Raw genomic sequence first — 27931 nt, 5'->3', positions numbered from 1 at the left:
CAGAATGCATACAGAGAGGCAGGAGGACAGCGAGGGGCAGAATGCATACAGAGAGGCAGGAGGCAGCGAGGGGCAGACTGCATACAGAGAGGCAGGAGGACAGCGAGGGGCAGACTGCATACAGAGAGGCAGGAGGACAGCGAGGGGCAGAATGCATACAGAGAGGCAGGAGGACAGCGAGGGGCAGACTGCATACAGAGAGGCAGGAGGACAGCGAGGGGCAGAATGCATACAGAGAGGCAGGAGGACAGCGAGGGGCAGAATGCATACAGAGAGGCAGGAGGACAGCGAGGGGCAGACTGCATACAGAGAGGCAGGAGGACAGCGAGGGGCAGACTGCATACAGAGAGGCAGGAGGACAGCGAGGGGCAGAATGCATACAGAGAGGCAGGAGGACAGCGAGGGGCAGAATGCATACAGAGAGGCAGGAGGACAGCGAGGGGCAGAATGCATACAGAGAGGCAGGAGGACAGCGAGGGGCAGACTGCATACAGAGAGGCAGGAGGACAGCGAGGGGCAGAATGCATACAGAGAGGCAGGAGGACAGCGAGGGGCAGAATGCATACAGAGAGGCAGGAGGACAGCGAGGGGCAGACTGCATACAGAGAGGCAGGAGGACAGCGAGGGGCAGAATGCATACAGAGAGGCAGGAGGACAGCGAGGGGCAGAATGCATACAGAGAGGCAGGAGGACAGCGAGGGGCAGAATGCATACAGAGAGGCAGGAGGACAGCGAGGGGCAGACTGCATACAGAGAGGCAGGAGGACAGCGAGGGGCAGACTGCATACAGAGAGGCAGGAGGACAGCGAGGGGCAGACTGCATACAGAGAGGCAGGAGGACAGCGAGGGGCAGACTGCATACAGAGAGGCAGGAGGACAGCGAGGGGCAGAATGCATACAGAGAGGCAGGAGGACAGCGAGGGGCAGACTGCATACAGAGAGGCAGGAGGACAGCGAGGGGCAGAATGCATACAGAGAGGCAGGAGGACAGCGAGGGGCAGAATGCATACAGAGAGGCAGGAGGACAGCGAGGGGCAGACTGCATACAGAGAGGCAGGAGGACAGCGAGGGGCAGACTGCATACAGAGAGGCAGGAGGACAGCGAGGGGCAGAATGCATACAGAGAGGCAGGAGGACAGCGAGGGGCAGAATGCATACAGAGAGGCAGGAGGACAGCGAGGGGCAGAATGCATACAGAGAGGCAGGAGGACAGCGAGGGGCAGACTGCATACAGAGAGGCAGGAGGACAGCGAGGGGCAGAATGCATACAGAGAGGCAGGAGGACAGCGAGGGGCAGAATGCATACAGAGAGGCAGGAGGACAGCGAGGGGCAGACTGCATACAGAGAGGCAGGAGGACAGCGAGGGGCAGACTGCATACAGAGAGGCAGGAGGACAGCGAGGGGCAGACTGCATACAGAGAGGCAGGAGGACAGCGAGGGGCAGAATGCATACAGAGAGGCAGGAGGACAGCGAGGGGCAGAATGCATACAGAGAGGCAGGAGGACAGCGAGGGGCAGACTGCATACAGAGAGGCAGGAGGACAGCGAGGGGCAGACTGCATACAGAGAGGCAGGAGGACAGCGAGGGGCAGAATGCATACAGAGAGGCAGGAGGACAGCGAGGGGCAGACTGCATACAGAGAGGCAGGAGGACAGCGAGGGGCAGACTGCATACAGAGAGGCAGGAGGACAGCGAGGGGCAGAATGCATACAGAGAGGCAGGAGGACAGCGAGGGGCAGAATGCATACAGAGAGGCAGGAACACAGCGAGGGGCAGACTGCATACAGAGAGGCAGGAGGACAGCGAGGGGCAGACTGCATACAGAGAGGCAGGAGGACAGCGAGGGGCAGAATGCATACAGAGAGGCAGGAGGACAGCGAGGGGCAGACTGCATACAGAGAGGCAGGAGGACAGCGAGGGGCAGACTGCATACAGAGAGGCAGGAGGACAGCGAGGGGCAGACTGCATACAGAGAGGCAGGAGGACAGCGAGGGGCAGACTGCATACAGAGAGGCAGGAGGACAGCGAGGGGCAGACTGCATACAGAGAGGCAGGAGGACAGCGAGGGGCAGACTGCATACAGAGAGGCAGGAGGACAGCGAGGGGCAGACTGCATACAGAGAGGCAGGAGGACAGCGAGGGGCAGACTGCATACAGAGAGGCAGGAGGACAGCGAGGGGCAGACTGCATACAGAGAGGCAGGAGGACAGCGAGGGGCAGACTGCATACAGAGAGGCAGGAGGACAGCGAGGGGCAGACTGCATACAGAGAGGCAGGAGGACAGCGAGGGGCAGAATGCATACAGAGAGGCAGGAGGACAGCGAGGGGCAGACTGCATACAGAGAGGCAGGAGGACAGCGAGGGGCAGAATGCATACAGAGAGGCAGGAGGACAGCGAGGGGCAGAATGCATACAGAGAGGCAGGAGGACAGCGAGGGGCAGACTGCATACAGAGAGGCAGGAGGACAGCGAGGGGCAGACTGCATACAGAGAGGCAGGAGGACAGCGAGGGGCAGACTGCATACAGAGAGGCAGGAGGACAGCGAGGGGCAGACTGCATACAGAGAGGCAGGAGGACAGCGAGGGGCAGAATGCATACAGAGAGGCAGGAGGACAGCGAGGGGCAGACTGCATACAGAGAGGCAGGAGGACAGCGAGGGGCAGACTGCATACAGAGAGGCAGGAGGACAGCGAGGGGCAGACTGCATACAGAGAGGCAGGAGGACAGCGAGGGGCAGACTGCATACAGAGAGGCAGGAGGACAGCGAGGGGCAGACTGCATACAGAGAGGCAGGAGGACAGCGAGGGGCAGACTGCATACAGAGAGGCAGGAGGACAGCGAGGGGCAGACTGCATACAGAGAGGCAGGAGGACAGCGAGGGGCAGACTGCATACAGAGAGGCAGGAGGACAGCGAGGGGCAGACTGCATACAGAGAGGCAGGAGGACAGCGAGGGGCAGACTGCATACAGAGAGGCAGGAGGACAGCGAGGGGCAGACTGCATACAGAGAGGCAGGAGGACAGCGAGGGGCAGACTGCATACAGAGAGGCAGGAGGACAGCGAGGGGCAGAATGCATACAGAGAGGCAGGAGGACAGCGAGGGGCAGAATGCATACAGAGAGGCAGGAGGACAGCGAGGGGCAGAATGCATACAGAGAGGCAGGAGGACAGCGAGGGGCAGAATGCATACAGAGAGGCAGGAGGACAGCGAGGGGCAGACTGCATACAGAGAGGCAGGAGGACAGCGAGGGGCAGACTGCATACAGAGAGGCAGGAGGACAGCGAGGGGCAGACTGCATACAGAGAGGCAGGAGGACAGCGAGGGGCAGACTGCATACAGAGAGGCAGGAGGACAGCGAGGGGCAGACTGCATACAGAGAGGCAGGAGGACAGCGAGGGGCAGACTGCATACAGAGAGGCAGGAGGACAGCGAGGGGCAGACTGCATACAGAGAGGCAGGAGGACAGCGAGGGGCAGACTGCATACAGAGAGGCAGGAGGACAGCGAGGGGCAGACTGCATACAGAGAGGCAGGAGGACAGCGAGGGGCAGACTGCATACAGAGAGGCAGGAGGACAGCGAGGGGCAGACTGCATACAGAGAGGCAGGAGGACAGCGAGGGGCAGACTGCATACAGAGAGGCAGGAGGACAGCGAGGGGCAGACTGCATACAGAGAGGCAGGAGGACAGCGAGGGGCAGACTGCATACAGAGAGGCAGGAGGACAGCGAGGGGCAGACTGCATACAGAGAGGCAGGAGGACAGCGAGGGGCAGACTGCATACAGAGAGGCAGGAGGACAGCGAGGGGCAGACTGCATACAGAGAGGCAGGAGGACAGCGAGGGGCAGACTGCATACAGAGAGGCAGGAGGACAGCGAGGGGCAGACTGCATACAGAGAGGCAGGAGGACAGCGAGGGGCAGACTGCATACAGAGAGGCAGGAGGACAGCGAGGGGCAGACTGCATACAGAGAGGCAGGAGGACAGCGAGGGGCAGACTGCATACAGAGAGGCAGGAGGACAGCGAGGGGCAGAATGCATACAGAGAGGCAGGAGGACAGCGAGGGGCAGACTGCATACAGAGAGGCAGGAGGACAGCGAGGGGCAGACTGCATACAGAGAGGCAGGAGGACAGCGAGGGGCAGAATGCATACAGAGAGGCAGGAGGACAGCGAGGGGCAGAATGCATACAGAGAGGCAGGAGGACAGCGAGGGGCAGACTGCATACAGAGAGGCAGGAGGACAGCGAGGGGCAGAATGCATACAGAGAGGCAGGAGGACAGCGAGGGGCAGAATGCATACAGAGAGGCAGGAGGACAGCGAGGGGCAGAATGCATACAGAGAGGCAGGAGGACAGCGAGGGGCAGAATGCATACAGAGAGGCAGGAGGACAGCGAGGGGCAGAATGCATACAGAGAGGCAGGAGGACAGCGAGGGGCAGACTGCATACAGAGAGGCAGGAGGACAGCGAGGGGCAGACTGCATACAGAGAGGCAGGAGGACAGCGAGGGGGACAACTGCATACAGAGAGGCAGGAGGACAGCGAGGGGCAGACTGCATACAGAGAGGCAGGAGGACAGCGAGGGGCAGACTGCATACAGAGAGGCAGGAGGACAGCGAGGGGCAGACTGCATACAGAGAGGCAGGAGGACAGCGAGGGGCAGACTGCATACAGAGAGGCAGGAGGACAGCGAGGGGCAGACTGCATACAGAGAGGCAGGAGGACAGCGAGGGGCAGAATGCATACAGAGAGGCAGGAGGACAGCGAGGGGCAGAATGCATACAGAGAGGCAGGAGGACAGCGAGGGGCAGAATGCATACAGAGAGGCAGGAGGACAGCGAGGGGCAGACTGCATACAGAGAGGCAGGAGGACAGCGAGGGGCAGACTGCATACAGAGAGGCAGGAGGACAGCGAGGGGCAGACTGCATACAGAGAGGCAGGAGGACAGCGAGGGGCAGACTGCATACAGAGAGGCAGGAGGACAGCGAGGGCAGACTGCATTACAGAGAGGCAGGAGGACAGCGAGGCGGCAGGAATGCATACAGAGAGGCATTAGGACAGCGAGGGGCAGATGCATACAGAGAGGCAGGAGGACAGCGAGGGGCAGACTGCATACAGAGAGGCAGGAGGAACAGTGAGGGGCAGACTTCATACAGAGAGGCAGGAGGACAGCGGAGGGGCAGAATGCATACAGAGAGGCAGGAGGACAGCGAGGGCAGGAATGCATACAGAGAGGCAGGAGGACAGCGAGGGGCAGACTGCATACAGAGAGGCAGGAGGACAGCGAGGGGCAGACTGCATACAGAGAGGCAGGAGGACAGCGAGGGGCAGAATGCATACAGAGAGAGCAGGAGGACAGCGAGGGGCAGAATGCATACAGAGAGGCATTAGGACAGCGAGGGCAGAATGCATACAGAGAGCAGAGAGGACAGAGGGGCAGAATGCATACAGAGAGAGCAGGAGGACAGCGAGGGGCAGACTGCATACAGAGAGGCAGGAGGACAGCTGAGGGGCAGACTGCGAGGGGCAGAATGTACAGAGAGGCAGGAGGACAGCGAGGGCAGACTGCCTACAGAGAGGCAGGAGGACAGCGAGGGGCAGACTGCATACAGAGAGGCAGGAGGACAAGCGAGGGGCGACTGCATACAGAGGGCAGGAGGACAGCGAGGTGCAGACTGCATACAGAGAGGCAGGAGGACAGCGAGGGGCAGAATGCATACAGAGAGGAGGAGGACAGCGAGGGCGCAGAATGCATAAGAGAGCAGGAGGACAGCGAGGGGCAGACATAGCATACAGAGAGCCGAGGACAGCGAGGGGCAGACTGCATACAGAGAGGCAGGAGGACATCGAGGGGCAGACTGCATACAGAGAGGCAGGCGGACAGCGAGGGGCAGACTGCATACAGAGAGGCAGGAGGACAGCGAGGGCCGACTGCATACAGAGAGGCAGGAGGGACAGCGAGGGGCAGACTGCATACAGAGAGCAGGAGGACAGCGAGGGGCAGACTGCATACAGAGAGGCTAGGAGACAGCGAGGGGCAAGATGCATACGAGAGAGGCAGGACGGACAGCGAGGGGCAGACTGCATACAGAGAGGCAGGAGGACCATCGAGAGGGCAGGACTGCAACGAGAGGCAGGAGGACAGCGAGGGCAGTACTGCAACAGGAGAGGCAGGATGACAGCGAGGGGCAGAATGCTACAGAGAGGAATTAGGACAGCGAGGGGCAGTTGCATACAGAGAGGCAGGAGACTGCGAGGGGCAGCTGCATACAGAGAGGCAGAGACAGCGAGGGGCAGAATGCATACAGAGAGGCGGAGGACAGCGAGGGGCAGACTTCATACAGAGAGGCAAGGAAGGACAGCGAGGGGCAAAAGAATACAGAGAGGCAGGAGGACGGCGAGGGCAGTGCATACAGAAGAGGCATTGGACAGCGAGGGGCAGAATGCATAAGAGATGCAGGAGGACAGCGATGGGCAGAATGCATACAGAGAGGCAGGGCGACAGCGAGGGGCAGACTGCATACAGAGAGGCAGGAGGACAGCGAGGGGCAGACTGCATACAGGAGGCAGGAGGCCAGCGAGGGGCAGACTGCATACAGAGAGGCAGGAGGACAACGAGGGGCAGACTGCATACGGAGAGGCAGGAGGACAGCGAGGGGCAGAATGCATACAGAGAGGCATTAGGACAGCGAGGGGCAGAATGCATACAGAGAGGCAGGAGGACAGCCAGGGGCAGACTGCATACAGAGAGGCAGGAGGACAGCGAGGGGCAGACTGCATACAGAGAGGCAGGAGGACAGCGAGGGGCAGACTGCATACAGAGAGGCAGGAGGACAGCAAGGGGCAGACTGCATACAGAGAGGCAGGAGGACAGCAAGGGGCAGACTGCATACAGAGAGGCAGGAGGACAACGAGGGGCAGACTGCATACAGAGAGGCAGGAGGACAGCGAGGGGCAGAATGCATACAGAGAGGCATTAGGACAGCGAGGGGCAGATTGCATACAGAGAGGCAGGAGGACAGCGAGGGGCAGACTGCATACAGAGAGGCAGGAGGACAGTGAGGGGCAGACTTCATACAGAGAGGCAGGAGGACAGCGAGGGGCAGAATGCATACAGAGAGGCAGGAGGACAGCGAGGGGCAGACTGCATACAGAGAGGCAGGAGGACAGCGAGGGGCAGAATGCATACAGAGAGGCATTAGGACAGCGAGGGGCAGATTGCATACAGAGAGGCAGGAGGACAGCGAGGGGCAGACTGCATACAGAGAGGCAGGAGGACAGTGAGGGGCAGACTTCATACAGAGAGGCAGGAGGACAGCGAGGGGCAGAATGCATACAGAGAGGCAGGAGGACAGCTAGGGGCAGAATGCATACAGAGAGGCAGGAGGACAGCGAGGGGCAGACTGCATACAGAGAGGCAGGAGGACAGCGAGGGGCAGACTGCATACAGAGAGGCAGGAGGACAGCGAGGGGCAAAATGCATACAGAGATGCAGGAGGACAGCGAGGAGCAGAATGCATACAGAGAGGCATTAGGACAGCGAGGGGCAGAATGCATACAGAGAGGCAGGAGGACAGCGAGGGGCAGAATGCATACAGAGAGACAGGAGGACAGCGAGGGGCAGACTGCATAGAGAGAGGCAGGAGGACAACGAGGGGCAGACTGCATACAGAGAGGCAGGAGGACAGCGAGGGGCAGACTGCATACAGAGAGGCAGGAGGACAGCGAGGGGCAGACTGCATACAGAGAGGCAGGAGGACAGCGAGGGGCAGACTGCATACAGAGAGGCAGGAGGACAGCGAGGGGCAGAATGCATACAGAGGCAGGAGGACAGCGAGGGGCAGACTGCATACAGAGAGGCAGGAGGACAGCGAGGGGCAGACTGCATACAGAGAGGCAGGAGGACAGCGAGGGGCAGACTGCATACAGAGAGGCAGGAGGACAGCGAGGGGCAGACTGCATACAGAGAGGCAGGAGGACAGCGAGGGGCAGACTGCATACAGAGAGGCAGGAGGACAGCGAGGGGCAGAATGCATACAGAGAGGCATTAGGACAGCGAGGGGCAGATTGCATACAGAGAGGCAGGAGGACTGCGAGGGGCAGACTGCATACAGAGAGGCAGGAGGACAGCGAGGGGCAGAATGCATACAGAGAGGCAGGAGGACAGCGAGGGGCAGACTGCATACAGAGAGGCAGGAGGACAGCGAGGGGCAAAATGCATACAGAGAGGCAGGAGGACAGCGAGGGGCAGAATGCATACAGAGAGGCATTAGGACAGCGAGGGGCAGAATGCATACAGAGAGGCAGGAGGACAGCGAGGGGCAGAATGCATACAGAGAGACAGGAGGACAGCGAGGGGCAGACTGCATAGAGAGAGGCAGGAGGACAACGAGGGGCAGACTGCATACAGAGAGGCAGGAGGACAGCGAGGGGCAGACTGCATACAGAGAGGCAGGAGGCCAGCGAGGGGCAGACTGCATACAGAGAGGCAGGAGGACAACGAGGGGCAGACTGCATACGGAGAGGCAGGAGGACAGCGAGGGGCAGAATGCATACAGAGAGGCATTAGGACAGCGAGGGGCAGAATGCATACAGAGAGGCAGGAGGACAGCCAGGGGCAGACTGCATACAGAGAGGCAGGAGGACAGCGAGGGGCAGACTGCATACAGAGAGGCAGGAGGACAGCGAGGGGCAGACTGCATACAGAGAGGCAGGAGGACAGCAAGGGGCAGACTGCATACAGAGAGGCAGGAGGACAGCAAGGGGCAGACTGCATACAGAGAGGCAGGAGGACAACGAGGGGCAGACTGCATACAGAGAGGCAGGAGGACAGCGAGGGGCAGAATGCATACAGAGAGGCATTAGGACAGCGAGGGGCAGATTGCATACAGAGAGGCAGGAGGACAGCGAGGGGCAGACTGCATACAGAGAGGCAGGAGGACAGTGAGGGGCAGACTTCATACAGAGAGGCAGGAGGACAGCGAGGGGCAGAATGCATACAGAGAGGCAGGAGGACAGCGAGGGGCAGAATGCATACAGAGAGGCAGGAGGACAGCGAGGGGCAGACTGCATACAGAGAGGCAGGAGGACAGCGAGGGGCAGACTGCATACAGAGAGGCAGGAGGACAGCGAGGGGCAAAATGCATACAGAGAGGCAGGAGGACAGCGAGGGCTAGAATGCATACAGAGAGGCATTAGGACAGCGAGGGGCAGAATGCATACAGAGAGGCAGGAGGACAGCGAGGGGCAGAATGCATACAGAGAGGAAGGAGGACAGCGAGGGGCAGACTGCATACAGAGAGACAGGAACACAGCGAGGTGGCAGACTGCATACAGAGAGGCAGGAGGACAGCGAGGGGCATACTGCATACAGAGAGGCAGGAGGACAGCAAGGGGCAGACTGCATACAGAGAGGCAGGAGGACAGCGAGGGGCAGATTGCATACAGAGAGGCAGGAGGACAGCAAGGGGCAGACTGCATACAGAGAGGCAGGAGGACAGCGAGGGGCAGACTGCATACAGAGAGGCAGGAGGACAGCGAGGGGCAGAATGCATACAGAGAGGCATTAGGACAGCGAGGGGCAGATTGCATACAGAGAGGCAGTAGGACAGCGAGGGGCAGACTGCATACAGAGAGGCAGGAGGACAGTGAGGGGCAGACTTCATACAGAGAGGCAGGAGGACAGCGAGGGGCAGAATGCATACAGAGAGGCAGGAGGACAGCGAGGGGTAGAATGCATACAGAGAGGCAGGAGGACAGCGAGGGGCAGACTGCATACAGAGAGGCAGGAGGACAGCGAGGGGCAGACTGCATACAGAGAGGCAGGAGGACAGCGAGGGGCAAAATGCATACAGAGAGGCAGGAGGACAGCGAGGGGCAGAATGCATACAGAGAGGCATTAGGACAGCGAGGGGCAGAATGCATACAGAGAGGCAGGAGGACAGCGAGGGGCAGAATGCATACAGAGAGGAAGGAGGACAGCGAGGGGCAGACTGCATACAGAGAGACAGGAACACAGCGAGGTGGCAGACTGCATACAGAGAGGCAGGAGGACAGCGAGGGGCATACTGCATACAGAGAGGCAGGAGGACAGCGAGGGGCAGACTGCATACAGAGAGGCAGGAGGACAGCGAGGGGCAGAATGCATACAGAGAGGCAGGAGGACAGTGAGGGGCAGAATGCATACAGAGAGGCAGGAACACAGCGAGGTGGCAGACTGCATACAGAGAGGCAGGAGGACAGCGAGGGGCAGACTGCATACAGAGAGGCAGGAGGACAGCGAGGGGCAGACTGCATACAGAGAGGCAGGAGGACAGCGAGGGGCAGACTGCATACAGAGAGGCAGGAGGACAGCGAGGGGCAGACTGCATACAGAGAGGCAGGAGGACAGCGAGGGGCAGACTGCATACAAAGAGGTAGAAGGACACCGAGGCGCAGACTGCATACAGAGAGGCAGGAGGACAGCGAGGGGCAGAATGCATACAGAGAGGCATTAGGACAGCGAGGGGCAGAATGCATACAGAGAGGCAGGAGGACAGCGAGGGGCAGACTGCATACAGAGAGGCAGGAGGACAGCGAGGGGCAGACTGCATACAGAGAGACAGGAACACAGCGAGGGGCAGACTGCATACAGAGAGGCAGGAGGACAGCGAGGGGCAGACTGCATACAGAGAGGCAGGAGGACAGCGAGGGGCAGACTGCATACAGAGAGGCAGGAGGACAGCGAGGGGCAGAATGCATACAGAGAGGCATTAGGACAGCGAGGGGCAGATTGCATACAGAGAGGCAGGAGGACAGCGAGGGGCAGACTGCATACAGAGAGGCAGGAGGACAGTGAGGGGCAGACTTCATACAGAGAGGCAGGAGGACAGCGAGGGGCAGAATGCATACAGAGAGGCAGGAGGACAGCGAGTGGCAGAATGCATACAGAGAGGCAGTAGGACAGCGAGGGGCAGACTGCATACAGAGAGGCAGGAGGACAGCGAGGGGCAGACTGCATACAGAGAGGCAGGAGGACAGCGAGGGGCAAAATGCATACAGAGAGGCAGGAGGACAGCGAGGGGCAGAATGCATACAGAGAGGCATTAGGACAGCGAGGGGCAGAATGCATACAGAGAGGCAGGAGGACAGAGGGGGGCAGAATGCATACAGAGAGACAGGAGGACAGCGAGGGGCAGACTGCATACAGAGAGACAGGAGGACAGCGAGGGGCAGACTGCATACAGAGAGGCAGGAGGACAGCGAGGGGCAGACTGCATACAGAGAGGCAGGAGGACAGCCAGGGGCAGACTGCATACAGAGAGGCAGGAGGACAGCGAGGGGCAGACTGCATACAGAGAGGCAGGAGGACAGCGAGGGGCAGACTGCATACAGAGAGGCAGGAGGACAGTGAGGGGCAGACTGCATACAGAGAGGCAGGAGGACAGTGAGGGGCAGACTGCATACAGAGAGGCAGGAGGACAGCGAGGGGCAGAATGCATACAGAGAGGCAGGAGGACAGTGAGGGGCAGAATGCATACAGAGAGGCATTAGGACAGCGAGGGGCAGAATGCATACAGAGAGGCAGGAGGACAGCGAGGGGCAGACTGCATACAGAGAGGCAGGAGGACAGCGAGGGGCAGACTGCATACAGAGAGGCAGGAGGACAGCGAGGGGCAGACTGCATACAGAGAGGCAGGAGGACAGCGAGGGGCAGACTGCATACAGAGAGGCAGGAGGACAGCGAGGGGCAGACTGCATACAGAGAGGCAGGAGGACAGCGAGGGGCAGAATGCATACAGAGAGGCATTAGGACAGCGAGGGGCAGATTGCATACAGAGAGGCAGGAGGACAGCGAGGGGCAGACTGCATACAGAGAGGCAGGAGGACAGTGAGGGGCAGACTTCATACAGAGAGGCAGGAGGACAGCGAGGGGCAGAATGCATACAGAGAGGCAGGAGGACAGCGAGGGGCAGAATGCATACAGAGAGGCAGGAGGACAGCGAGGGGCAGACTGCATACAGAGAGGCAGGAGGACAGCGAGGGGCAGACTGCATACAGAGAGGCAGGAGGACAGCGAGGGGCAAAATGCATACAGAGAGGCAGGAGGACAGCGAGGGGCAGAATGCATACAGAGAGGCATTAGGACAGCGAGGGGAAGAATGCATACAGAGAGGCAGGAGGACAGCGAGGGGCAGAATGCATACAGAGAGACAGGAGGACAGCGAGGGGCAGACTGCATAGAGAGAGGCAGGAGGACAACGAGGGGCAGACTGCATACAGAGAGGCAGGAGGACAGCGAGGGGCAGACTGCATACAGAGAGGCAGGAGGACAGCGAGGGGCAGACTGCATACAGAGAGGCAGGAGGACAGCGAGGGGCAGACTGCATACAGAGAGGCAGGAGGACAGCGAGGGGCAGAATGCATACAGAGAGGCAGGAGGACAGCGAGGGGCAGACTGCATACAGAGAGGCAGGAGGACAACGAGGGGCAGACTGCATACAGAGAGGCAGGAGGACAGCGAGGGGCAGAATGCATACAGAGAGGCAGGAGGACAACGAGGGGCAGACTGCATACAGAGAGGCAGGAGGACAGCGAGGGGCAGAATGCATACAGAGAGGCATTAGGACAGCGAGGGGCAGATTGCATACAGAGAGGCAGGAGGACTGCGAGGGGCAGACTGCATACAGAGAGGCAGGAGGACAGCGAGGGGCAGAATGCATACAGAGAGGCAGGAGGACAGCGAGGGGCAGACTGCATACAGAGAGGCAGGAGGACAGCGAGGGGCAAAATGCATACAGAGAGGCAGGAGGACAGCGAGGGGCAGAATGCATACAGAGAGGCATTAGGACAGCGAGGGGCAGAATGCATACAGAGAGGCAGGAGGACAGCGAGGGGCAGAATGCATACAGAGAGACAGGAGGACAGCGAGGGGCAGACTGCATAGAGAGAGGCAGGAGGACAACGAGGGGCAGACTGCATACAGAGAGGCAGGAGGACAGCGAGGGGCAGACTGCATACAGAGAGGCAGGAGGACAGCGAGGGGCAGACTGCATACAGAGAGGCAGGAGGACAACGAGGGGCAGACTGCATACGGAGAGGCAGGAGGACAGCGAGGGGCAGAATGCATACAGAGAGGCATTAGGACAGTGAGGGGCAGAATGCATACAGAGAGGCAGGAGGACAGCCAGGGGCAGACTGCATACAGAGAGGCAGGAGGACAGCGAGGGGCAGAATGCATACAGAGAGGCAGGAGGACAGCGAGGGGCAGAATGCATACAGAGAGGCAGGAGGACAGCGAGGGGCAGACTGCATACAGAGAGGCAGGAGGACAGCGAGGGGCAGACTGCATACAGAGAGGCAGGAGGACAGCGAGGGGCAAAATGCATACAGAGAGGCAGGAGGACAGCGAGGGGCAGAATGCATACAGAGAGGCATTAGGACAGCGAGGGGCAGAATGCATACAGAGAGGCAGGAGGACAGCGAGGGGCAGAATGCATACAGAGAGGAAGGAGGACAGCGAGGGGCAGACTGCATACAGAGAGACAGGAACACAGCGAGGTGGCAGACTGCATACAGAGAGGCAGGAGGACAGCGAGGGGCATACTGCATACAGAGAGGCAGGAGGACAGCAAGGGGCAGACTGCATACAGAGAGGCAGGAGGACAGCGAGGGGCAGATTGCATACAGAGAGGCAGGAGGACAGCAAGGGGCAGACTGCATACAGAGAGGCAGGAGGACAGCGAGGGGCAGACTGCATACAGAGAGGCAGGAGGACAGCGAGGGGCAGAATGCATACAGAGAGGCATTAGGACAGCGAGGGGCAGATTGCATACAGAGAGGCAGGAGGACAGCGAGGGGCAGACTGCATACAGAGAGGCAGGAGGACAGTGAGGGGCAGACTTCATACAGAGAGGCAGGAGGACAGCGAGGGGCAGAATGCATACAGAGAGGCAGGAGGACAGCGAGGGGTAGAATGCATACAGAGAGGCAGGAGGACAGCGAGGGGCAGACTGCATACAGAGAGGCAGGAGGACAGCGAGGGGCAGAATGCATACAGAGAGACAGGAGGACAGCGAGGGGCAGACTGCATAGAGAGAGGCAGGAGGACAACGAGGGGCAGACTGCATACAGAGAGGCAGGAGGACAGTGAGGGGCAGACTGCATACAGAGAGGCAGGAGGACAGCGAGGGGCAGACTGCATACAGAGAGGCAGGAGGACAACGAGGGGCAGACTGCATACGGAGAGGCAGGAGGACAGCGAGGGGCAGAATGCATACAGAGAGGCATTAGGACAGTGAGGGGCAGAATGCATACAGAGAGGCAGGAGGACAGCCAGGGGCAGACTGCATACAGAGAGGCAGGAAGACAGCGAGGGGCAGAATGCATACAGAGAGGCAGGAGGACAGCGAGGGGCAGAATGCATACAGAGAGGCAGGAGGACAGCGAGGGGCAGACTGCATACAGAGAGGCAGGAGGACAGCGAGGGGCAGACTGCATACAGAGAGGCAGGAGGACAGCGAGGGGCAAAATGCATACAGAGAGGCAGGAGGACAGCGAGGGGCAGAATGCATACAGAGAGGCATTAGGACAGCGAGGGGCAGAATGCATACAGAGAGGCAGGAGGACAGCGAGGGGCAGAATGCATACAGAGAGGAAGGAGGACAGCGAGGGGCAGACTGCATACAGAGAGACAGGAACACAGCGAGGTGGCAGACTGCATACAGAGAGGCAGGAGGACAGCGAGGGGCATACTGCATACAGAGAGGCAGGAGGACAGCAAGGGGCAGACTGCATACAGAGAGGCAGGAGGACAGCGAGGGGCAGATTGCATACAGAGAGGCAGGAGGACAGCAAGGGGCAGACTGCATACAGAGAGGCAGGAGGACAGCGAGGGGCAGACTGCATACAGAGAGGCAGGAGGACAGCGAGGGGCAGAATGCATACAGAGAGGCATTAGGACAGCGAGGGGCAGATTGCATACAGAGAGGCAGGAGGACAGCGAGGGGCAGACTGCATACAGAGAGGCAGGAGGACAGTGAGGGGCAGACTTCATACAGAGAGGCAGGAGGACAGCGAGGGGCAGAATGCATACAGAGAGGCATTAGGACAGCGAGGGGCAGATTGCATACAGAGAGGCAGGAGGACAGCGAGGGGCAGACTGCATACAGAGAGGCAGGAGGACAGTGAGGGGCAGACTTCATACAGAGAGGCAGGAGGACAGCGAGGGGCAGAATGCATACAGAGAGGCAGGAGGACAGCGAGGGGTAGAATGCATACAGAGAGGCAGGAGGACAGCGAGGGGCAGACTGCATACAGAGAGGCAGGAGGACAGCGAGGGGCAGACTGCATACAGAGAGGCAGGAGGACAGCGAGGGGCAAAATGCATACAGAGAGGCAGGAGGACAGCGAGGGGCAGAATGCATACAGAGAGGCATTAGGACAGCGAGGGGCAGAATGCATACAGAGAGGCAGGAGGACAGCGAGGGGCAGAATGCATACAGAGAGGAAGGAGGACAGCGAGGGGCAGACTGCATACAGAGAGACAGGAACACAGCGAGGTGGCAGACTGCATACAGAGAGGCAGGAGGACAGCGAGGGGCATACTGCATACAGAGAGGCAGGAGGACAGCGAGGGGCAGACTGCATACAGAGAGGCAGGAGGACAGCGAGGGGCAGAATGCATACAGAGAGGCAGGAGGACAGTGAGGGGCAGAATGCATACAGAGAGGCAGGAACACAGCGAGGTGGCAGACTGCATACAGAGAGGCAGGAGGACAGCGAGGGGCAGACTGCATACAGAGAGGCAGGAGGACAGCGAGGGGCAGACTGCATACAGAGAGGCAGGAGGACAGCGAGGGGCAGACTGCATACAGAGAGGCAGGAGGACAGCGAGGGGCAGACTGCATACAGAGAGGCAGGAGGACAGCGAGGGGCAGACTGCATACAAAGAGGTAGAAGGACACCGAGGCGCAGACTGCATACAGAGAGGCAGGAGGACAGCGAGGGGCAGAATGCATACAGAGAGGCATTAGGACAGCGAGGGGCAGAATGCATACAGAGAGGCAGGAGGACAGCGAGGGGCAGACTGCATACAGAGAGGCAGGAGGACAGCGAGGGGCAGAATGCATACAGAGAGGCATTAGGACAGCGAGGGGCAGAATGCATACAGAGAGGCAGGAGGACAGCCAGGGGCAGACTGCATACAGAGACGCAGGAGGACAGCGAGGGGCAGACTGCATACAGAGAGGCAGGAGGACAGCCAGGGGCAGACTGCATACAGAGAGGCAGGAGGACAGCGAGGGGCAGACTGCATACAGAGAGGCAGGAGGACAGCGAGGGGCAGAATGCATACAGAGAGGCAGGAGGACAGTGAGGGGCAGAATGCATACAGAGAGGCAGGAACACAGCGAGGTGGCAGACTGCATACAGAGAGGCAGGAGGACAGCGAGGGGCAGAATGCATACAGAGAGGCATTAGGACAGCGAGGGGCAGAATGCATACAGAGAGACAGGAACACAGCGAGGGGCAGACTGCATACAGAGAGGCAGGAGGACAGCGAGGGGCAGACTGCATACAGAGAGGCAGGAGGACAGCGAGGGGCAGACTGCATACAGAGAGGCAGGAGGACAGCGAGGGGCAGACTGCATACAGAGAGGCAGGAGGACAGCGAGGGGCAGACTGCATACAGAGAGGCAGGAGGACAGCGAGGGGCAGACTGCATACAGAGATGCAGGAGGACAGCGAGGCGCAGACTGCATACAGAGAGGCAGGAGGACAGCGAGGGGCAGAATGCATACAGAGAGGCATTAGGACAGCGAGGGGCAGAATGCATACAGAGAGGCAGGAGGACAGCGAGGGGCAGACTGCATACAGAGAGGCAGGAGGACAGCGAGGGGCAGACTGCATACAGAGAGGCAGGAGGACAGCGAGGGGCAGACTGCATACAGAGAGGCAGGAGGACAGCGAGGGGCAGAATGCATACAGAGAGACAGGAACACAGCGAGGGGCAGACTGCATACAGAGAGGCAGGAGGACAGCGAGGGGCAGACTGCATACAGAGAGGCAGGAGAACAGCGAGGGGCAGACTGCATACAGAGATGCAGGAGGACAGCGAGGGGCAGACTGCATACAGAGAGGCAGGAGGACAGCGAGGGGCAGACTGCATACAGAGAGGCAGGAGGACAGCGAGGGGCAGAATGCATACAGAGAGACAGGAACACAGCGAGGGCCAGACTGCATACAGAGAGGCAGGAGGACAGCGAGGGGCAGACTGCATACAGAGAGGCAGGAACACAGCGAGGTGGCAGACTGCATACAGAGAGGCAGGAGGACAGCGCGGTGGCAGACTGCATACAGAGAGGCAGGAGGACAGCGAGGGGCAGACTGCATACAGAGAGGCAGGAGGACAGCGAGGGGCAGACTGCATACAGAGAGGCAGGAGGATAACGAGGGGAAGACTGCATACAGAGAGGCAGGAGGACAGTGAGGGGCAGACTTCATACAGAGAGGCAGGAGGACAGCGAGGGGCAGAATGCATACAGAGAGGCAGGAGGACAGCGAGGGGCAGAATGCATACAGAGAGGCAGGAGGACAGCGAGGGGCAGAATGCATACAGAGAGGCAGGAACACAGCGAGGGGCAGACTGCATACAGAGCGGCAGGAGGACAGCGAGGGGCAGACTGCATACAGAGAGGCAGGAGGACAGCGAGGGGCAGACTGCATACAGAGAGGCAGGAGGACAGCGAGGGGAAGACTGCATACAGAGAGGCAGGAGGACAGCGAGGGGCAGACTTCATACAGAGAGGCAGGACGACAGCGAATGGCAGACTGCATACAGAGAGGCAGGAGGACAGCGAGGGGCAGACTGCATACAGAGAGGCAGGAGGACAGCGAGGGGAAGACTTCATACAGAGAGGCAGGAGGACAGCGAAGTATTCCACTGGCACCATTTCAGTCGTACAGACAGATGGCGAGGTAAAGATAGATGCAAGTCTATCTTATCCAGCAAGTCAGAATAGAAGCTAAATATCTCTAGAGTACAGGAAGATGGGAAAGCAGAAAACAATGCTCAGAATCGGATGAATTAACAGAATATGTATGACAAGTCATCTAATATTCTGTAGTTCTATCTTATTTTGGGCTCGCGATTTATTCATTTTCTCTGATTACCTTTCTTTGTTCCTCAAGTGTGCCAACACTCTTCAAGGTGAATCTCAACCCTCAGACACAGAGATCCTCACATAAGTAGGCGCCCTAATGTTGCCACGGTAACATGGCCATTTTGACTGTGCAGTAGGAGTTGTATGAGTTGGGAATGGGCTTGATCCTATGAGGTTCTATTAAGGTTGAATACTGACTAACTTTCTCTTTCTCAGCATTCATGTGTTTACTCCCTCTAAAGACCGTGTTGTTGCTCTGTGTATTATTGTTGATGATCTTTTGAAAGGTTTTTGTGTAAAAGTTGCATTATAACCCTTATGAAAGTCCCTTGCCCTACTTACTGTGGGGTTGTCAGGAAAAATGGGGCTTGAGGGCTTGGAGGGGGCTTGAGCACTTGTGGGATATGTTGGCCTGGGAATGACAAATACAACCCCAAAATACCCTCAATACACATTTCTAGAATCTCCACTCCACACTCACTCGCTTTATCCGACCCCTATTCCGTTTAGATACACAAATTTACCTCATCAACTCAAGAAAACGGCCAGGGTTAAGAATATGTATGATTCATGTTATGGACATTTCTGTGACTAACCTTATCATTGTCCATAAAGAGAAATGTCATAATCTTTCAAACTGCCCCTAACATTTTTGCAAATTGTTTCTGTGATTGTGACCTTAACAAGATTATGGGATGCGGCAGAGGGTAGCAAATTGTTTTTTGAAGAGGGAATGTAAACTTGCCATTGATATTGTGCTATGTACTGCTAACATTTTCCCATTATGTTTAACGTCTCCAATTGGTACTCCTATGTTTGTCTGAATGATTTTGTCCTATCTTTAAAGCAATGTACTGACTTGTAAACACCCCAAATGTTTTATTAACTGTGGGTGTGATGATATTACAAAGGACAAAAAAAAGTAGTTCACAAAATGATCCTATTCCCTCCAACATTGAATATAAAGGCATAGACAAATGGGGCTAAGGCATAAAGATCTAAGAAATTGTTAACCGTGTCGGGTGATAATTGGTAGAAGGGAATAGGGATTTTAATGTTCCCTGTTTTAGCATATCTACTGGGAGGGAGGTGGGCGTTAGAACCACATCTGTAGACTGTGTTTCGGGGGAGAAACTAGGGGCATCAGTTTCCCCCAGCTGGTCTTCTGGGTTTGAATACAGATTACAGCTAATTAGAACTGAGCCATGGAACCCACCATGCCCCAAGGCGGAATAGGATTTGAGCCATTCTTTATGAAAACTGAAAAACACAATGAATTATTTAGAGAATTATTAGATTTTTCACACACACACAACAAGAAAAATAAATGGGGGGGGGGGGGGGGGAGTGTCGGGGGGGGGGGGGGGGTTGTTTATCACTATCCAAGAACAATCTTACACAGCTTTCTTTTTGTAATTTTTTTTTTCATGCAAAAATCATGCGGCCAATTTGTTGATGTAAGTGACCTGAACTCCGTGGTTTGCTATCTTATTTAACCCAAAGAAAACTGAGAGTTAGCGTAGAAATAGAACAGCATAGACAGGCAGACAGCAAAGGATAGCTTGTATCTAGTAGATGTTGATCTGTTGTTTAGTCTTTTGAACATGTCGTCCATGGACAACAGTAACATATATGTATAGTCATGTTCAGTCTAGAGCAAGGGAGATGTAAGGAGAGTCAGAAAATGTATTGGTATCTTTATACTATGTATTGTACATCTGTTTAGTCAGCTTAACTCTTTAAATAGAAGACTAGAGACTAACTCAACTTTAGAACTGACCTCATGTCAGGTTTTAGTGCTGTTCTAATAATGGTGTTGCTGTTTTCATTTGAACTTTTGTTGTTTTTCTTTTTTGGTCTGGAGAGGGCGCTCTGTTTTTCACTAACACTCTTTTCCCTCCGTTGTCTCTTTCTTGTCCTAGGAGGTGAATTAGTGTTGCCCATAATAACGGTGGACTCCCTAGACCCCCCATCCATCGTCACCCGCTACCCTGTAATCCCCCCGCCCCCCACCTACCGGCCCCTCCTACCCTTCCTCGAAACGACCAAAGAGTCCCTCCCCCTGCCCAACGGTCGCCCCCCCTGCCCACTGGACCAGGAGGACTGCGAGGAGGCGGGACCCATCGAGGTGTCCGCCTACGGCTCGGGTGAGATGACCGAGTCGGACGACGAGGACTATTACAAAAACTCCCCCCTCGTCACCGACAGGACGGTCCTCCCCCCTCCCCCCAATGAGAGTGGCATCCATAACCCCCACGACCGTCACTTCTCCCACCGGCCCCCCAACTCCCACCGCCCCCCTCTGTCCTCCACCCCCACAGCCAACCCCAACCAGCTAGGCCCCAGGCTCAACAAGCCCGGCGGCAGCAGCAGCAAAAACCCCGCTGGCAAGATGAACACCCGGGACCAGGTGCTGCTGCCGCCCTCCAACCCCTCCTCAGACCCTGACCGCCACCGCCACGTCCCAGGCGTAACCTACCCTCCCAATTTCCCCCATGTGCCCACCCCAGACCCCACCTCCCCAGAGAGAGGAGGGCCTCCCGGCGCAGTAGAAGTAATCAGGGAGTCCAGCAGCACCACGGGCATGGTGGTAGGCATCGTGGCGGCCGCTGCCCTCTGCATCCTCATCCTGCTCTACGCCATGTATAAGTACCGTAACCGGGACGAGGGATCCTACCAGGTAGACCAGAGCCGAAACTACATCAGTAACTCGGCCACGCAGAGCAACGGCACCCTGGTGAAGGAGAAACAGCCGGGCACAGCCAAGACAACCACCAAGAACAAGAAGAACAAAGACAAGGAGTACTACGTCTGAGACCGGCCTAGCCAGAGACAGAGGACGAAAGGTGACGCACAGAGAGAGAGGAAGGGAGGGGGAGAGAGGAGAGGGGAGAGATGGAGGTAGAGGAAGGAGAAAGGTAAGGCAGTATATGAAGTGACAACTGTAAAGTAATTAGCAAAATCTTTGTGGGCAGAGTTTCAATTATTTTAGTATATAGGTTACATTGCCGCCAAAATGACCTCCTCGGTTTCCTCCTCAACCCATTTAGAGCCTAAAGCAAAGGGAGAAAGGATGGGATTGGCACAGAAACGTTTTAAACATCTTAATCAGATCGACACATAGTCCTATTTTTTCCACAACTATTCGAAATATTCTTGGTATTTTTCTTCAATACAGTAATATTCTTTCTCACTTAGCCTCATAACATTTTCTTTGATAATACAAACAGACAAAGTCTTGACTACAATGGCTGCCAAACCTCGCTCAATACAATATAATTCTGTGCCAACAGCCACACCCAGAGCTCATGCTACAATGAAACTAGGTAATCCAGCACCATTTAAAGGGTATTGTATTGTATATAGCCTACAATCAGAGTTAAGCATGGTGATTGACTATAGAGAGACACAGGGAAGGAAGAACCACCATCAGTGTTTGAGGTTAAGTGTCTGGTTTAATTAGCTAAAAAGCTAACATATTAAATCATAAATGTATTGATTCTATCTACCAGATGGGTTTGTATTGGAAGTTCAAACCCCACTGCTAGCCAAGTACAGTAATACCAAAATACTGCCAAACATACAGAAACTAGGTGTCAAATCTGCCTCCTTCCCTCATCTAAGTATTCAAACATCACCTCACTTGTCTCTCGTGAAGTCTCTCCCTCCTTCTCTCACTCGTGAGCATCTTTTTCTGTCCCTGTCTATGGTCCTGAGGAGCTGATGCAACATTATTCTGCTATGTTTCAAGCATGTAGTAGTCATTTCCGAAGAAACTTTCTGTGGAGAAAACACACAAAAAATGACGATGATAACTAGCAAACCCCGTGTGAGGACAACACCTTGAAGCAACCAGCGGATGCTACGTATTACGTTTTAGCCGCCAAAACAACTACTGAGGCCAAAACCCTGGGTCGTCTTTCAGTTCTCCAGCAGATATCCGTAATGTGTTTGTCTTGGGGGCTCCACACAGCATTTCCCCCTACTGAGCCCACTACCGCAGAGGATGTGGCTCACGTCGTTACAGTCCTATCACACACAAACCAGAAACCAACCTCCAGCAGACAACCTGACTTTGTTCTATATAAATATATATATGTATAGACGTTCAGAGAAAAAAACCCGCTATGGACCTAACTGAGAGTGTGTCATAAGAGGAGAAATGCACCCTAATGCGCGTGCATCAGTGGACTCGGTGATAGATAACGAAGATGATGGACAATTGATACTTGACGTGAGACCGATATCCCCCACCAATCCCCTTAATCATGCACACTATGACCAACATTCAACGACAGTGGGAGACGCAGTCCCACTAAGGTGGAGATTAAAAGGAAGAGTGGGACGGTGGTTTTTTTGTTTGCTGTTTTTGTTTTTTAGTTTCTTTCCCTGAAAAATGAGAGACATTTGATGGAAATTGTGAATTAATTTGCTGGAGTCCCACTGTCGCCCCTTAGTGTTGGGGGGAAAGCGTACGCTACCTTGGATCTGCGTTCTTGCCCCTCATTGGTCAAGACTGATGACAGCCAATGAGGGCAAGCCCAGTGAAAAACGTTAAATGGAAAAAAACACAGAACAAGGCGAACAGCAAGTTCACTTGCTGATGTACAACAAGAACTCTAGTATTCCAATTTTCTCAACTCTATTAAAAAAGAAAACTGTACCATGAAAAGAAAAGAAAAACCTTTAAAAAAAGTTTGTGAAATGTCTAAATATTTGAATCTCTCATCCCATTACTAAGAAAATGTGTTTTCCCTATTACCATTCCTGTTCGGAGAAAAAAATATGACAAAGATAATCAATTCTGGGAAATTTAAAATGTATATGTTATTTTTTGGTAATTAAGCAAATGTGATTTGGGTTACAAACATTAAACCTCTCCTCCATCCCTCCTACTGCCATCTCAATCCATTCTTGTCCCACGTTCATCCCTTCACCTCTCCATACCTCATCCCCTTTTCTCACAATGGCAGATTGTAGGTAACCATTTAACTGAAGACCGCACATGGTCTCATCCATCCTCTCTTTTCTATTGTTTTATATCTCTCTGTAACTGCTAGAGCCAAAATGGCCGCCATGTCTGGAGAATGGCTCCATCCCACACCCATCCTTTTTCCTCATTCGGTTTGTCCGGTTTCTCTTTCAATCCATTGCAAAAAGAACCATCCTCCTCCCAGTATCTTCCTGTTCTTTCTAAATGTTATTGTAAAGTGTTCCAGTGAGATGACTCTAAATATGTGTACATTAACAGAGGGGAATACACTTGGTTATATACTTCTTCTACCTCTTGTTGCGTGGTCTGTTGGTCTCAGTCAGTTAAATATATTCCAGGTGTTGTTGTTTCAGACTGGAAAGTGTTAATACTTCTACTTTAACCTCGACATAACACTTGACAAAATGTCTCTTAGTTCATCTTGCATAAATATTCTATCTGCGGCATTATAGATAATAGTGAGGCCAGATATGAATGGTGTTATTCCAGCATTTTGCTCATCACACTTTTTTAAAGTCATTGCACGAGTTTGTGTGTGACACACACAGGTATCCATTTATACACATACACCAATATCATCACAACATAACAAGGAGCCTGCCTGCCTTCCAAGATGCGTGGACGAGTGGAAGAGGCCATAAAGGTGCCGCATTGCTTCCTAACCTGCACACAGACTGTAAACCGGCTTATAATGAGCACACACACTATGAAGAACATCTGGCTCCCAACCCCAGAGTGGTGAATGTTCCGCTGGTAGTGATGATAATCATCTACATCCCCTTGGCTCTCACAATCCTGGAGGTACAGTATTCCATCTGACCAAGAGTTGCGCAAGGGACACAAGGACACAGGTAAGAGTTACTTGACTTAGAGGAAGATGAAGTGTCTCGTCTTACAGTGGCCTCCAAACGGTGAACTCTTCCATAGACGATGTACATCTGGAGTAAGGTCATCTGCAGCAGGGTAGGTCAGGGTTTCCCAAACTTGGTCCTGGGCCCCCGCCTGGTTTACACATTTTCCCTCCAATTCTTGTCGGTGTTTCCTCTCCATTTCATCATCCGTTCTTTCCCTCGCTGTGGCCGTTTGCTCCCCCGTTCCCCAACATGACAGGTCACCTCAAACACCGCTCTTCTTAACTCGTCTGGAGAAGTGAGAGAGCTTTGCACCGACGCTAACCCCCTTCCTTTTTCTTCTCTGAAAATACCCACGTTTGTTCCTCTCGAGCTTGCTTCGCTCTGCATTCATCAAAACGTCTATGGCGTCTTTATTTCCCCCATGGCTACGCATTGTTGAGAAAAGCGCTGTGGTAAACAAGCCTCAAACACAGCCGTCACAAGGAATACAGTATCGCTTCCCTCAACGAGCCATCAGCTCTGACATCATCTGAAGCAGCCGCCGTGGCATGCAAAATTAGTGTGTGCTGCTGTGTGCGTGTTTGTGTGTGTTCCCGTTCGCGAAGGGACTTCAGTCCCACTTTCTTGTTTATTCACTTCATTCTGTCAGACGCTCAAATGGCTTGTGTGATGTACAGTGTGTGGGTGTTCCCCCAGGCACAGCGTTTTAAATGACAGAGGAGCATCCCTCAGGGTTAGGAGTTGTAACATTGAAGACAACAGGGCAGGTAATCCTTCTAGTCTATCACCTGTAAGGGGATTTTGGGGCAGGGACTCATCAGTGCTATTAGACTGGCAAGCCATGATAGAACTCTGGGTATTGTTTTTGCTAACATGGCATCAAAGATGCAGTGACATCTTGTCCCATATTGCTTCGTGAAAGAATTAGAGAAACGGCCAAAAATTATATAAATATGTATTCTTGTGCGTGTATGAACACGTGGTTGTATGTGTGTCTCAGTTCCCAGTGCCACGAACAACCCAGCTATATGCTATGTTAAAGCTTATCTACACCCAAAATTTTTTTATTATAATAACAAATACATTTAAAAAACGGCTTCAGTGTGCTGAACAGCTGCTGTGTGTTAACACCATCCCAATCTGTGTCATACGCCTCTCTCTCCACTACTGTGGGCTTTCTCTCCTAACCCTCCCCAACACTCAAGTCTCCTCCACCGAGTGCATCATGTGTTACTGATCTAGAAATCTCTGATCCGCCAGGGGCGGGTCTGATGACACATCAACTGATCTAGGGCCTGTTGAAACCACAGGAGTCTTTCTCTGATACCATACTAGTTGCAGAAGACCATCGCCATCTCTCTCTCTCTCTCGCTTTCCACACATCTCAGTGTGTAGAAATTCACAAGATGGGTTGCGGCAGAGGGACATATTGACAGCCCTTGATGTGCTTGACACAAATAGATGCCCAATTTACAAGTCAAATATGTAGCGGGAGCTTTCCGTGTGGAAGGGAGAGAGAATGAAGGAGAGAAAGAGATGGTACGAGAGGGAAAGAAGAAAAGAAAGAAAGAGAATGAGAGAGAGAGAGAGAGTAAGATAAATGGAGAGGAGTGAGAGAAAGTAAAGAGAGCAGGAAGGAGAAAGAGTAAGAGAAAGGGAGAGTGAGAGTAAGAGAAAGTAAAAAAGAGTGTGAGAGTGCAGTGCGGAACTCAGCAGCCCTGTAGGCATACTGAAGCACAGGGACGTGGAATGACGAATGAACATATGCTGTAGGGACCTGCCACAAAGCACTAGTCACTGGAATAGAGCCATTCTCACTGCACTGATCAATCAATCGACTGTCAGAGGATAAGAGCAGCTCCCAGGGAGACGGAAAGATGGAGGGAGAGAGAGACGGCGATGGGATGGAGTGATCTGTATTGCAAAGGGGAGATGGGTAGCTGATATTGCCAGAGCGCTACAGAGGAGTGAGCCTAGAACTGTGTGTGTGTGTGTGTGTGTGTGTGTGTGTGTGTGTGTGTGTGTGTGTGTGTGTGTGTGTGTGTGTGTGTGTGTGTGTGTGTGTGTGTGTGTGTGTGTGTGTGTGTGTGTGTGTGTGTGTGTGTGTGTGTGCCTTTTTTCCGAGCTGCACCATTCTTCCCCTAGTATTTCTGCCAGTGGTTGCCATGGTAACCTAGTACCGTCATTGTCAAATCAAATCAAACGTTATTGGTCACATACACATATTTAGCAGATGTTATTACAGATGTAGCGAAATGCTTGTGTTCCTAGCTCCAATAGCGCAGTAGTATCTAACAATTCACAACAATACACACACATCTAAAAGTGAAAGAATGGAATAAAGAAATATATAAATATTAGATTGAACAATGTTGGAGTGGCATTGACTAAAATACAGTAGAATAGAATACAGTATATACATATGAGATGAGTAAAACAGTATGTAAACATTATTAAAGTGACTAGTGTCCATTATTAAAGTGGCCAGTGATTCCAAGTCTATGTATATAGGGCAGCAGCCTCTAAGGTGCAGGGTTGTGTAACCGGGTGGTAGCCGGCTAGTGAAGGCTATTTAACAGTCTGATGGCCTTGAGATAGAAGCTGTTTTTCAGTCTATCGGCCCCAGCTTTGAAGGAGCTGTACTGACCTCGCCTTGTGGATGATAACGGGGTGAACAGGCTCAGGTGGTTCAGGTGGCTGATGTCCTTGATGATCTTTTTGGCCTTCCTGTGACATTGGGTGCTATAGGTATCCTGGAGGGCAGGTATTTTGCCAACGGTGATGCATTAGGCAGACCGAACAACCCTCTGGAGAGCCCTGCGGTTGCGGGCGGTGCAGTTGCCATACCAGGCGGTGATACAGCCCAACAGCATGCTATCAATTGTGCATCTGTAAAAGTTTGTGAAGGGTCCAAGCTAAATTTCTTCAGCCTCCTGTGGTTGAAGAGGCGCCGTTGTTCCTCCTTCACCACACTGTGTGTGTGGGTGGACCATTTCAGATGGTCGGGGGATGTGTATGCCGAGGAACTTGAAGCTTTCCACATTCACAACTGCGGTTCCGTCAATGTGGATAGGGGCGTGCTCGCTCTGCTGTTTCCTGAAGTCCACGATCAGCTCCTTTGTTTTGTTGACGTTGAGTGAGAGGTTATTTTCCTGGCACCACACTCCCAGGGCCCTCACCTCCTCCTTGTAGGCTGTCTCGTCATTGTTGGTAATCAGACCTACTACTGTTGTGCCATCTGCAAACTTGATGATTGAGTTGGAGACTTGCGTGGTCACGCAGTCATGGGTGAACAGAGAATACAGAAGGGAGCTGAGCACGCACCCTTGTGGGGCACCTGTATTGAGGAAGTTGAGGTGAAGTTGAGGTGTTGTTTCCTACCTTCGCCACCTGGGGGCGGCCCGTCAGAAAGTGCAGGACCCAGGGCCCTGAGCTTAATGATGAGATTGGAGGGTACTGTGGTGTTGAATGCTTAACTATAGTCAATGAACAGCATTCTGGACAAGAGGTATTCCGCTTGTCCAGATGGGATAGGGCGGTGTGCAGTGCAATGGCGATTGCATCGTCTGAGGATCTATTGGTGTCGGTAAGCAAATTGAAGTGGGTCTAGGGTGTCAGGTAAGTTAGAGGTGATATGATCGTTAGCTAGCCTAACAAAGCACTTAATGATGACAGAAGTTATTGTAATGTAGTTCAGTTACCTTTGCTTTCTTGGGTACACGAACCAATGGTGGACATCTTGAAGCAAGTGGGGACAGCAAACTGGGATAGAGAGAGATTGGATATGTCCGTAAACACTCCAGCCAGCTGGAGTGAGGATGCTCTGAGGCTCTGAGGACATGGCTAAGGATGCCGTATGGGCTGGCAGCCTTGAGAGGCTTAACACTCACTCTTAACATGTCTTACTCACGTCGGCCACGGAGAAGTAGAGCCCACAGTCC

At 54.7% G+C, this 27931-nt stretch overlaps 1 protein-coding gene across 6 annotated transcripts in view; it reads left to right on the top strand.

Moving 5' to 3' along the window:
• The window catches only part of nrxn2b (neurexin 2b), a 1016923-nt gene extending 993497 nt beyond the window's left edge, over positions 1-23426 (top strand). For 5 of the 6 annotated variants that reach the window (XM_031792165.1, XM_031792164.1, XM_031792163.1 and 2 more), the window contains one exon: positions 20066-23426. In XM_031792165.1, the coding sequence (XP_031648025.1) occupies positions 20066-20958 (893 nt within the window). In that variant the 3' untranslated portion in view covers positions 20959-23426. The remainder of the gene's footprint in view (positions 1-20065) is intronic. The other variant, XM_031792166.1, reaches the window with a different exon arrangement.
• Positions 23427-27931: the final 4505 nt, after the last annotated feature.

The sequence above is a fragment of the Oncorhynchus kisutch genome, linkage group LG16 (assembly GCF_002021735.2).
Source record: "Oncorhynchus kisutch isolate 150728-3 linkage group LG16, Okis_V2, whole genome shotgun sequence".
In the NCBI taxonomy this organism is placed as follows: Eukaryota; Metazoa; Chordata; class Actinopteri; order Salmoniformes; family Salmonidae; genus Oncorhynchus; species Oncorhynchus kisutch.
This window is presented reverse-complemented; position numbering and strand designations above follow the sequence as displayed.